This window comes from Malaclemys terrapin, chromosome 9 (assembly GCF_027887155.1).
Source record: "Malaclemys terrapin pileata isolate rMalTer1 chromosome 9, rMalTer1.hap1, whole genome shotgun sequence".
Classification (NCBI taxonomy): Eukaryota; Metazoa; Chordata; order Testudines; family Emydidae; genus Malaclemys; species Malaclemys terrapin.
The window spans coordinates 43,395,679-43,409,049 of record NC_071513.1 but is presented as its reverse complement, the minus strand read 5'-3'; the positions used below and the strand labels follow the sequence as shown (position 1 = coordinate 43,409,049).

The 13,371-nt window shown below is 50.2% G+C and overlaps 1 protein-coding gene across 7 annotated transcripts in view; it reads left to right on the top strand.

Annotated features, from left to right (window-relative positions):
• Positions 1-13,371, top strand: part of ENOX2 (ecto-NOX disulfide-thiol exchanger 2) — a 157,151-nt gene that overhangs the window by 83,746 nt on the left and 60,034 nt on the right. For 6 of the 7 annotated variants that reach the window (XR_008446190.1, XR_008446191.1, XM_054039734.1 and 3 more), the window contains 3 exons: positions 56-289; positions 10,960-11,172; positions 13,239-13,345. Coding sequence is in view for 5 of the 7 variants with exons in the window: in XM_054039734.1 (XP_053895709.1) it covers positions 56-289; positions 10,960-11,172; positions 13,239-13,345 (554 nt within the window). In the remaining 2 variants the exon portion in view is untranslated. The remainder of the gene's footprint in view (positions 1-55; positions 290-10,959; positions 11,173-13,238; positions 13,346-13,371) is intronic. The other variant, XM_054039739.1, reaches the window with a different exon arrangement.

The following is a 13,371-nucleotide window of genomic DNA, read 5'->3' as shown; positions in this document are numbered from 1 at the left end:
CATATGGGTTAGTTATTGTACAAGCTGTCTTTGAATTTTTTGTTATGACGATTAGGTTATCGCATCAGGCTAGGCTCCAGCACTGACAAAAAGGATACCGGACGCCTCCATGTGGACTTTGCTCAAGCTCGGGATGATCTGTATGAGTGGGAATGTAAACAGCGGATGCTGGCACGAGAGGAGCGCCATCGTAGAAGAATGGAGGAGGAGAGATTCTGTCCTCCTTCTCCACCCCCTGTTGTCCACTACTCTGACCACGAGTGCAGCATTGTTGCTGAAAAGCTGAAAGGTATGTAGTTCTAAAGACTGGTTGTTTTTCATAGCAAATAGTAAGAAATGAAACACACCCAGATTTCAGTGGCTTCCTTTACTAGACTGAATAATACCACCACCTGGTACCCTGTAATGGGGTGTTTACCCCTCACAAGGCAGGACTGATAAAGTAGAATAATTAGCCTGATAGTCTGTACCTAGGGAAGAGCCAAGGATTGGAAGAACTGATTGAAGATGGACTCCAGCTGGGGAGGAACAGGAGGGGCTGGTATAAAACCAGGAAGTTGGCAGCAGAAAAGGGCTGCAGGGGAAATAGTTCGCAGTTACTCCCTGAGAGAAGGGAGCTGTGTTTGGGTCTACAGTGCCAGGTAGCCTGCAGTTACTGTCCGGGAGGAGGGAGTTTGGGCTGGTAAACATGAGAGGGAGGAGGGAGGAGCCAGAAGTAGAGCTGAGAAGTAGGAAGATGTAGGAAGGAGGTCAGGGGGAGAGCAATATGGTCAGGGAATGTGCAGGCCACCGTTGCTAGTGATAATTAGGTCCCCTACTAGCCACTGGAGGAGTGGCACAGTCAGGGCAGTGAAGGGGAGCCTGCCGTTTTGTATAGAGGGACTTTTGCATTATGGGGTCCTTGTATTCCCCTGTCTTGATAACTGGCTCCTAGCAGTGCAATCCAGAGACGAAGTTTGGATCTCGACCTCCATGTTGCTCAGACTCCTTTCCTTCCTAAAAGTCAGACTCTGTCAAAAAATCAACTTTGGTTCCCGCACAGTCCTGAGTCTTCAGAGAGGCCTCCATCAATTCAGTTTCAGCATGAGCTTACCTACAAAAGGACAGATTCCAGACTCTGCAAGAACTCATGACCCAAGTAGTCAACTTTCCATCTGTCCCAGTCAGAAGTTGCCTATCCCTCCTTGGCCACATGGCAGCCTGCATGTATGTCATTGCCTTCGCCTGCCTCCACCTCTGTTGCCTCCAGATGTGTCTCCAGGGAGTTTACTCGCCCATGCAGCACACCAGGGACCTTCTGCTGACAGTCCCCTCCCTTGAGGTGCTCTCTTCCCTCCCGTGCTGGATGGACCCATAACATATCTGTGTGAGGATTCCCTTCCTCCCAGGACAGGAAGATCATCACACACACACACACATCCCTCTTAGTATGGGGAATACACATGGGAGACCACATGATGCAAGGCACATGAGCCTCTGAGGAATACTAGATGTATATCAACATCCTGGAACTCTGGGCAGTATAGAGAGCATGTCAAACTTTTCTCCCATTCACTCCTCCCATCATGTCAGACAACACTACCACCGTTTATTACATCAACAAACAAGGGGACACAAAATCACACTGCTCTGTGTGTGGAGGTAGTCAATCTGTAGGATTAGTGCATTGCCCACAAGATCCTGCTTTTGGCAGCCTGTCTTTTGGGTACTCAGAATGTGATTGTGTACTCTCTCTCAGCAGAAGATTCGTGACCAATCATGAGTGGGAACTCCACGACTGTATTAAGTGACATCTTCAACCAATGTGGGTCTCCAACCAGAGACCTCATCGCCTCCTATGTCAACCACAAATGCAGCACATACTGCTCTGGGGGTGGATCGGTCCCCACTCTCTGGGCGATGCTCTCGTACTCCGCTGGTTGGAGCAGATCAACTACACCTACCCTCCTCTACCACTCCTGCCACGAGTACTCCACAAGAGTAAAAGAGGGAAAGATCATCCTGATTTCCCCATTCTGGCCAAGACACTTCTGGTTTCTCAACCTTCTCCACATGTCAGTGCGTCCCCCACTTCCCAGTCCCACTTTCCCTGAGCTGTTAACGCAACACAATGGCAGGATCAGACACAGATGCTTCACCCCACCTCAGAGTGTGGTATTTGGATGGGCATCTTCTCTAGAATGAGAATGCTCATCAGAAGTGCAAGAAAGAGTCCACTAGGCATCCCTACTGGGCCAAGTGGAAATGATTCACCTTCTGGGACCAACAGGAAGGGCTTTCCCCAGAGGATTTGGAGATTCCCCTTCTTTTGGCTTATTTCCTGTCTTAAAGATGTTGGAGCTAACCTTAATCTCTTTCAAGGTCCATTAGTGGCAACCAGTGCCTTCCACCCTCTCGTGGAAGGACACTGCATATTTACACATCCATTAGGTTTTGGAAAGGCCTCTTCAGAACTTTTCCACCTGTACAACCTATTGCTCCCCACTGGGACCTCAACCTAGTTTTATTGGCACTGATGAAACAACCCTTTGAGTCACTGGCTTTATGCTCTATGTCCCTTCTTTCTATGAAAGTCACCTTCCTTGTGGCTATCACTTTGGCAAGAAGGGCAGGGGAACTTGGAGCCATGATGGGAGACCCCCTTTTCACCACTTTTCATAAAGACAAAGTCTCCCTGCACCTACATCCTAAGTTTCTACCAAAGTTCGTCTCTCAGTTTCATGTCTACCAACCCATCCACTTACCTGTTTTCTTCCCAAAGCCTCACATCTCGGAAGAGGAACATCAACTTTGCTCCCTTGACATCTGCTGGGCCTGCAGAGGACAAGATCAATCAGAAAGTCTGCTAGATTGCTTGCCCCTTCAGTCTCTCTGCTATTGAGATAAACAATTTCCACACAGAGAATCTCCAAATGGATTTCCAGGTGCATTACACCAGTGGCTCTCAACCTTTCCAGACTACTGTACCCATTTCAGGAGTCTGATTTGTCTTGTGTACCCCCAAGTTACAACTCACTTAAAAATTACTTGCTAGGGGTCACCAAATGAAATTCATAGGCAACAGGTTTAAAACAAACAAAAGGAAGTATTTCTTCACACAACGCACAGTCAACCTGTGGAACTCCTTGCCAGAGGATGTTGTGAAGGCCAAGACTATAACAGGGTTCAAAAAGAACTAGATACATTCATGGATGATAGGTCCATCAATGGCTATTAGCCAAGATGGGTAGGGGTGGTGTCCGTAGCCTCTATTTGCCAGAGGCTGGGAGTGGGCGGCAGGGGATGGATCACTTGGTGATTGCCTGTTCTGTTCATTTCCCTCTGGGGCACCTGGCATTGGCTGCTGTCGGAAGACAGGATACTGGGTTAGATGGACATTTGGTCTGACCCAGTATGGCTGTTCTTATGTTCTTATTACAAAATCAGACATAAAATGCAAAAGTATTACAGCACATTATTACTGGAAAAGATGCTCACTTTCTCATGTTTACCATATAATTATAAAATAAATCAATTGGAATATAAATATTGTACTTCCTTTTCAGTGTATAGACTATAGAGCAGTATAAACAAGTCATCTGTATGAAATTTTAGTTTGTACTGACTTCTCTAGTGCTTTTTATGTAGCCTGTTATAAAACTGGGCAAATATCTAGATTAGTTGATGTACCCCATGGAAGATCTCTGCGTATCCCCAGGGGTACACTTACCCGTGGTTAAGAACCACTGCATTACACTATGCTATCAGTTGTCAGGACTGTCTCCAAACCTCAGCGTGAGGGCCCATTCCACAAGAGCCCAAGCATCCACCAGGGCCACCCTCCACAATGTGCAGCTTAGAGACATATGTATGGTGGCAACATAAAGTTTGATACATACCTTCGCTACACATTGCAGCTTGGTTCAGAACTCTGCAACGGATGTCTCATTCAGCACAGCCGCCTTCCACGCCACTCTTCTGAATTAGGTACAGCTGGTTAATCACCCTCAGTGGAATACAATAGGTACCATCACTTGAAGAAGAAGAGGAGGTTACTTACCTGTAAGTGGAGGTTCTTCGAGATGTGTTGTCCCTATCTGTATTCCACTTGCCGCCCTCCTTCCCCTCTGCTGCAGATCTGTTGGATTTGCGACGGTGAAGGAACTGGAGACTGTCCATCTGACTTGTCTGTTATCACCTCCGATTAAACCATGAGGTAAAGCAAGGGCAGAACAACAGAAACTACTGCTTTCAAATTCTACAGCTCTGGATGCATGCTGCACATGTGTAAACCCTCAGTGTAATACAGATAGGGACCATGCATCTCGAAGAACCTCCACTTACAGGTACGTAACCTCCTCTTCTCATCTAATGACTGTTTGGTGGCCTGTACATGATGTCTGGTGGCACCTTAAAGACTAACAGATTTATTTGGGCATAAGCTTTCGTGGGTAAAAACCTCATTTCTTCAGATGAAGTGAGGTTTTTACCCATGAAAGCTTATGCTCAAATAAATCTGTTAGTCTTTAAGGTGCCAACCGACTCCTTGTTGTTTTTGTAGATACAGACTAACACGGCTACCCCCTGATACTGTACATGAGGTCAGTCTGTGGATCTAGTTCCAGCCCGTTACCTCTCACAGGCGTGTTTATCCTGCCTCAAAGAGATGTCCTGGTGCCCTTCCTAGCAGTTACCTATCACCAAGATCTGCTGATGCAGATTCCTATAAGGTGCCAAGATCCAGAAAAATTCCAGCTGATGGCTTTGAACATGAGGAGCTCAACCTCTGGAAGCTCAGATACTCTGATCAACTGCTGGCCTCTGTCAGGCTAGGCTCCAGCACTGACAAGGAGGGATAACTCTCCAACTCCTGAAAGGATTCCATACACAGAGCTTAAATACTCAGATCTCTGAAAGATCTGCAGATTCTGGAGTGCACAACGTGGAGCTCTGAGTGTTGTGTGGTGACTCCATTAAAAAGCTGAGCCTCAGCAGTGGCTTTGGGTTCTTCTTTGAGTGATTGCTCATGTGTATTCCACAATAGGTGTGCGTGCTCACTATGTGCACCGGTGCCAGAAGTTTTTCCCCTAGGCGTACCTGTAGGTGGGAGCGCCCCCCACGCCCCCTGGAGTGGAGCGTGCCTGGCGCGATATAGGGGAGCTGCGCGTTCCCCACACCCTCAGTTCCTTCTTGCTGCCAGTGAAGGTGCGTCAGAACTGCTCTGCTCCAGCTTTGCTGTAGCTTGTCCCCGGAACTGTTCATTCGTTCAGTATTAGTACCTGTAGTTAGTTAGTTAGTTTAGATAGTTGGTGAGCCCGGGCTGGGGCATGCCCCGCGCTCCGGGGTTTAAGTTGTGCGGCTCTTGTAGGCGTTCTATGCCAAGAAGCGACCCGCATGCAGACTGTTTGCGCTACTTAGGCGAAACCCATATCAGCGAAAGGTGCAAGATTTGCAAGTTGTTTAAGCCTCAGGCCAAAAGAGAAAGGGACATTAGGCTCCGTGCCATCCTGATGGAGTCGGCGCTGACCCCAACATCGGCATGCCACTCCGAACCAGTACCCAGCACCGCGGCGTCGGTACGTGGCGACCCTCCAGTACCATCGACCAGTCGGCACCGCTCCCCATCCGTGTGGCATGCCAAGAGGGCCAAGAAGACTCCTTCTTCGCAGCGGCACCGAGGGAAATCTGGGACAGAGGATAGGACCATGTCGGGCAGTCCTCGATCCCCACCGGGCCCCAGGCCTCTGACTCAAGATGAGCGGAGTAGCCCGGCCCCTTCAGAACAGGCCTCTCTGGATGTCCGGATGCCTTCCACACCTGAAGCCCTCCAGGCGGCCCGGGACGTCATGTCCATGCCGGTGCTCAGAGCGCCACCAATGTCGGCCCCGCGCTCCAGAGGCAAGCTGCCACTGGGATCTCTGCAGTCGCCTCTGGCCTGGTACCGGTCTCGGTCGAGGGAACGTTCCTGATGCCGATCACTGCCCAGCGACTGCTCGGGGCAGAGTCCAGATGGATCGCACTTGATGCCGACCAGACTGTCTGGCTGGGTACCATCTGTCTGGGACTCGTGGCACCGCTCGTCCTCAAGGAGGGAATATCGACGGGACCGCGGTGGGTGTTGCCATTGGTCCTTGTCTTGGAGAGGGTACTGCAGTCGGTCACGGCACGGTCGTTGACGCCATTCCCGCTCGGACTCCCGCTCCAAGTCTCCACCAAGATACTGCAGCCCCGGGCGTCGATCGCCAGCATCTCGCCGTCACGGGTCCACCCGTTGAGGCCATTCACGGAGCAGCTATTATTGTTGGTACCAGTCCTCCACGTCGAGATCACGGTCCCGTGGCCATTGTAGATCCCGGCACCGCCACTCCTCCTGGTCCAGAGACAGCAGCGGATCTTAAGCCAGCCCAGTCTCCATTCATAGCCGTCCTTTGATGGGCCAGGCCAGCCAACCCAGACAACCGGGCCTGTCGGTGCCACAGCAGGTGCTGTGGCACCGAGTGTCGTGGACGGCTGAATGGTACCAGTGGGCACCGTGGCCTCCAGCACGGCCCCAGTAGGAACTCGCTCTGTGGCCGGAGCTTCGGAAGCATCATCGGCCTCCCTCTCCAGACTCCTGAGAAAGGAGTCGGTGGGACGTACATCCTTGGCACCATGCCCAGAGTCCGACCAAGTGGTGGACCCTCCAGTGCCGGACGACACCCAGAGCACCACAATGCCTCTTTGCCCCGCCCGGAGGTGGCGGTTGCGATCCCGCCCCCCTTCGTCCTGCAGGAGGACTTTAGGGCCCACCAAGAACTCTTAAAGAGGGTGGCAGCAAGCCTACACCTCCAGGCAGAGGAGATGGAGGAGCCTTCGGACTCCTTTTTAACGTGTTGTCCCCATTGGCACTGGGTAGGGTGGCCTTGCCTCTTCATGAAGGTGTGGCTAAGATTTCAAATGCCCTATGGCAAACATTGGCCTCGATGGCCCCCATCTCTAAAAAGGCAGAACAACCTCTCCGGATGTCCGTATAGCCCACCACATCCACCTGAAGGCCTTCCACCTACCGGGTGCCCGGAACGAGAGGGTGGATTGCTTGAGCAGGGACTTTTCCTCGCAACACGAGTGGTCCCTCCACTCAGGAGTGGCCCACTGGCTCTTCCGAAGGTGGGGAACTCTCCAGGTGGACCTGTTCGCGACTCGGCAGAACTGGCGATGCCCCCGGTTCTGCTCTGGGGGGGCCTGGGGAGGGGTGCTATCTCTGATGCCTTTCTCCTGTCCTGGTCAGGCCGGCTTCTCTACGCCTTTCCCCCGTTCCCCCTAATCAGCGGGGTTCTGGAGAAGATAAAGTCGGACAAGGCCTGGCTCCTCCTGATCGCCCCGGCATGGCCCAGGCAGCATTGGTACGGGACCCTCACGGGCCTGGCAGTAGCTCTGTCATGGCTGTTGCCGCTCCGCCCGGACCTGCTCTCTCAGGACCAGAGCCGCCTTCTCCATCCCAACCTAGTGGCTCTTCACCTGGCTGTGGCTGTTCAGTGGTTAGGTGGAGAGGAAAGGTCATGCTCGGACCAGGTTCAGTGCGTCCTCCTCGAAAGTAGATGGCCCTCCACCCGCCGCGCTTATTTGGTGAAGTGGTCCTGGTTTTCTAGGTGGACGGCGGACCATGGTGTCTCCCCGGTGACTGCCCTGATCCAGCTTATCCTTGATTACCTCCTCTGCCTGGCGCCCTCATTGGTCAGGGTGCACCTGGCAGCCATATCGGCCTTCCATCCGCCAGTGCGAGGGCACACATTTTTTTCCCATGCTATGACTGGCCGGTTCCTTAAGGGTTTGGACCGTCTTTTTCCGTATTCTAGACCCCCAGTCCCGCAGTGGGACCTAAACCTGGTGTTGGCTCGTCTCACGGGGCCCTCGTTTGAACCACTGGCCACGTGCTCCTGGTCTCACCTCTCGTGGAAGGTGGCCTTCCTGGTTGCAATCACGTCGGCCAAGCAAGTCTCAGAGCTCAGGGCCCTGACCTCCGAGCCGCCGTACACGGTCTTTCATAAGGACAAGGTCCAGCTCCGCCCACATCCCGTATTCCTCTCTAAGGTGGTCTCCGCCTACCACATGGGTCAGGACATTTTTCTACTAGTCCTCTGCCCCATCCCTCATGCGTCCAGTGAGGAGCACTGTCTCTACACGCTCAATGTGCAGCAGGCTCTGGTTTTCTACCTCGAGCGGACTAAGTCGTTCAGAAAGTCCTCGCAACTGTTCGTCGCCCTGGCTGAGCACGCAAGGGGCCAGCTTCATTTCCACTCAGCGGCTTTCCAATTGGATCACTTCGTGCATCCGTTCCTGTTATGAGCTGGAGGGTGTTCCCTCCGCCACCCATTGTGAGGGTGTACTCGACTCAGGTGCAGGCCTCGTCGGCTGCCTTTGTGGCCCACATCCCCATCCAGGACATTTGTAGGGCCGCCACGTGGTCTTCGGTTCACACGTTCACCTCGCACTATGCGATCGTCCTCCAGACAGGGCCGTCCTCCGTCCTGGGAACTTGTGAACTCCTACCCACCTCCAACAGATATAGCTTGGAATCACCTATTGTGGAATACACATGAGCAATCACTCGAAGAAGAAAAGACAGTTACCTTTTCCATAACTGGTGTTCTTCGAGATGTGTTGCTCATGTCTATTCCACATCCCACCCTCCTTCTCCTCTGTTGGAGTTGTCTGGCAAGAAGGAACTAAGGGTGGGGAAGAGCGCACAGCTCCCCTTATACTGTGCCAGGCAGGCGCCACTCCAGATCTCGCGGGGGGCGCTCCCCCCTACGGGTACTGCTAGGGGAAAAGCTTCCAGCACCAGTGCATGTGGCGAGCACGCACACCTATTGTTGAATAGACAAGAGCAACACATCTTGAAGAACACTGTTTACGGAAAAGGAACCTGTCTTTTCTCTCACAATGTCATCTGACAAAGGCAGTCTGGCTTCTCTCCTACACATTTCCCGGTTTCTTAAAGCAGTGGCAAAGATTTCCTTTCTATTAAAGCTCCTGTACTAGCTGGAAGCTAAACCTCGTTATGGAACACTTCACAGAGCAGCCCTTTCAGCCGATGGTTAACTCATGATATTTCCTCTCTATCAAAGTTGCCTGCTTAATTGCAGTCACATCTGCTTGAAGGATTAGCAAGTTAAATGCACTGTCTGTCAAGAGGCTTTTCTGCAGCTTTCCCCCAAAAGTAATACTCAGATTTCCTACCTAAAATCCATTCTTCTCACCAGCTCAATCAGGACTTCATTCTGTCCTGAGCCCTCTCATCCTCAGGAGATAGAGATGACACCATTTGGATGTCAGCAGGGCCATCAGGCTCATCTTGGGTGGACAAAGTCATTCAGGAAATTGGATATTTGATCCATCACTTATGTCACCAAGAACAAGGGACTAGAAGTTTCTGAGACACCCTTCTCTAGGTAGAATCGAACATGTTTGTGGTTATTTAGGGGTTAAAGCCGGGACATTTTTCAGCTGAGGTGGTGACACTTTCCAGGCTAATGTGGGAGGAGCAGCAAAGGCATCAAGACATTAACAGCTACCTTTGTGGTCTTGGGGGTATGGTTAACCGACTTAGATTAGTAAAATCTCTGCTATGAAAAGACACATTTACAACAAAGTTAAGTGATCTGTTTTTGTGAGGCATAAATCTACATAGGGCATATATATATTAAACAGGCCCAGATTTTCAAAATCTAGTGGCATTGGGTGCCCAACTTGTGACTCCTAAAATGGGCCTGAATCTGAGGGGGTGAGGGTGCTCAGCACTTTCTGAAAATCAGCTACTTTCAGGTGTCTCACGTTGGGCACCTAACATCACTAGAAACTTTTGAAAATTTGGGCTGCAGTTTCCCAGCTGGTCAGCATGGAACCCCTCTCAACAGCTAGAGGGGTGATGTAGGCTGAGAACAGCAACCCCTTTCACAAAGGCTAGACAATACCCTTCATCTGGCAAGTCCTCTCAGTTACTGTTACCTGAGGCAGATATGACCCAGTGACCTAGAGGTAAACAGCTTTTGTGGCCAAGCATCCCCCTGAATTAACTATTCACCAGTCCCCTGAGCCAGGCACTCCCAGCACCTTGCCCTGGAGCCAGTCACTCACCAATTCCTGGGCCATCCGTTCACCAGTCCCCTGAGCCAGGGTCACCCTGCTGCCCACCCCATAGCCAGCTGCTCACCTGCTCCTCAGCCAGCCTTTTGCCAATCCCCTGAGTTGTAACATTTGTTATTGTTCTTTAGTAGCCTGAAAGTGACATTCCTTGCTAAACTAATTTTGTTTCCATTAAGTAAACATGAAGCTAAATCTTCATGCCTTTGCTCAGGCAAACTGTCTTTGAGTCAGTGGGCATTTTGCCAGGGCAAAGAGTGACTAAAACTGGGTAGGCATTTCAGGGTTTGATTCATGCCTTTGTATTGTCTCTTCAGTAGAGCTGCTGCAGTTTACTCAACTCTGCTCCAGCACTATGGTTGTGAGCTAGCTGTGGGCCTTGCCTTCCTCTGTATTGTATTTCAGCAACTACTTTTTTTTCTTGATTTCTCTGCAGCAAAGAGGCAGATTTAAAACTATGTATAATTCTGAGGACAATTCAGATAATAATTTTAAGACAGATTAGGCCTGTGGGCTAATGTAATGCATTTCCCCTTTAAAATATGGTCATAACTGGAGAATATTTAAAAATAGTAGTAGGTAGCCAGATTCATAAATTATCATCAAATACAGAGAAACCAGAAAACCTCTTAGATAATCTTTGCAAAGCATGCTTTCCATAAATTGCTGTGCTGGAAGCCCCTATGTATTTGATATTTGACTGAAAGCTGTCCATGTTGTGTTTTGAGGAATCTAATCCTGCTAGACTAAGCAAATAGTTCAGTGCTGACTTCTGAGAAGGTGGCTGCTGAACAGCTGTGCCACAGGAAATGACTCTGCAGATTTTGCCTGTTCTAAAAATTTTCTGTTTTGACCCAGATGATTCCAAGTTCTTGGAAGCAGTGCAGACCTTGGTGACCTGGATAGAACGTGGGGAAGTGAACAGGCGGAGTGCAAACAACTTCTACTCCATGATCCAGTCAGCTAACAGTCACATTCGCAGATTGATGAACGAGAAAGCAGCCCATGAGAAAGAGATGGAGGAAGCTAAGGAGAAGTTTAAGCTTGCTCTCTCAGGGATTCTAGTTCAGTGTGAGTAGTATTTCTGCACTGAGCGTTGTTCATGTATTACTGGGAGATTTTTTTGTTTTTGAGGGGGCACAGCAAATACAGCAAGACCCCAGAAAAAATAATCACCATGGCTGAACAAATACAGTTAATTTACAGATATATGTCATTTACCTCCATAAACTTCTTCTGGTGTATCGTGGAGGAAGCATTTACGCACGGGGGAATGAAATCCTCATTTGTTCTCTCTCAAATATATTCTGTTAATTATTCTACTGTAGCAATGCCCAACATTCTGCCCCTTTGGGTGCAGTCAAGGTAAGTCCCCAGCAGCCCAGTGCCTCGGTGCAATGTTCAGGATTGATTCACCAAAGGTAGGATGTAACAGAATGTTTCAAAGTCCTGTTTCCATAAATAGGAGATTAAATCAATTTCTCATAGTGATGTAGGACCAAATTTTAAACTAGTGCCTTTTGCATTTGGTTTTCCTTTCATGCTTAATCTTGTTTAATCTTGATTCAGATTTTTTTCTATTCTTAACATAAACAAATATGGGCATTGAATCCAAGAGATGCAGTGTTTTCTGCAGAGTAAGTAGTAATAGAGAGAGCAGGAAGTGTTGTGTAATTAGTCACAGACAGGTCACAGGCAATAATAAAAAATTCATGGAAGCCCGTGACCTGTCCTTGACTTTTACTAAAAATACCCATGACAAAATGGGTAGCCTGGGCAGCTGTGGGGGGAGGGAAGGGAGGCAGGGAGTTCCAGGGTCCCCCCCCCCACTGCAGCTGGGAGCTGCCGGGGCCCCCCTGCCACCTGCAGCAGCCAGGAGCTCCATGGATCCCCCCGAGGGCAGCAGAGGGAGCAGTGGGATTCCCCCTGCTGCGGGTTCCCCCTGCCACCCATGGCAGCGGGGTGTGATGGGGGTCCCTCTTGTCACCAATGGGGATGGGGAGTGGCGGGGATTCTCCCCCAGCTGCCAGGACCTCCTGCTGCCCTTGGGGCAGGGATTGGTAGGGTCCGCCTTGCTACCTGCAGCGGCTGGGAGCGGCAGGGATCCCCCCTGCCGCTGGTTCCCCCCGCTGCCCGCGGTGGCTGGGAGTGGTGGTTCCCTCCTGCTGCCCGTGGTGGCCGGGAGCGGTGGGGAGCTGCGGAGTTCCCCCCTGCCACCTGCGGTGGCTGGGAGCTGCAGAGGTACCTCACAGTTCCCTGTCTCCACATGTTGCAGGGGACCCTGCAGATCCCAGTCACAGATGTCTTTGGAAGTCACGGATTCCGTGACCTTCGTAACTAAATTGCAGCCTTAGTAATCAGTCATTATAGCACACCCATTAGTATTCTTATTACAGCTGCACTGGTGAGTCTAAACATTGAGTACACTGAGTTTTATTTCATCATGCCCACTGCAGCAGGCCAAATATACAAAGCCAATTCTAGCTATGCTTCTTGTTGTGAGGTGAATTCTACCCCCTTGCAGCAGGAGATAACGTACTTCTTTTAAAAACTTCTCCAAAAATTGGCAGGAAAATTACTCCGGAGCCCTGGTTTGACAGGTGAGTGTCCAGGGAAAGGACAGAGCTTCCTGGTTTTGCTGCCCTGTGGTGGTGGACCCTTCTCTGTTTTTATGTGGGTGGTGTGTTATAATGTCCAGGTTATGTCTCTGTGCTTTGGGACTGAAACAATGGGACAGAAGAACATCCATAAAGCCAGCTACACAATCCTTCCATTCTAAAGAGTATAAGACCCTGTTCTGCTGGATTTCCAGGAAATCCCGTTTGACTTGTTGGCTCCACCTCTACAATGTATCCTTCGTGCATTTAACCCTGTTTCGCTTTTGTTCTGTTGAGAATGACACTGGCTTCCCCAGTTGTTAATAACTTGATAGACACTTAGGTTTGGCCTTCTGGAGTCCCCTCTTTCCTTTCTGGGCACTGAGTCCCTCCTGAGCATGGCCTCAGCACAATACAGTGTTATAACAAAAGATTAGCCAAACCACCTGCCTGATTCCGCTCTTTTACTCCTTTACTCCTCTCGTTCGCATTCTCTGGATGATATTCTGGCCTGATTTGACTGCTGATTTCACACTACAGTTGAGCAGATAGTGGCTGTGTACCATTCCGCCTCCAAACAAAAGGCTTGGGACCATTTCACGAAAGCTCAGCGTAAGAACATCAGCGTGTGGTGCAAACAAGCCGAGGTTGGTAATTTTTTATTGTGTTAGAT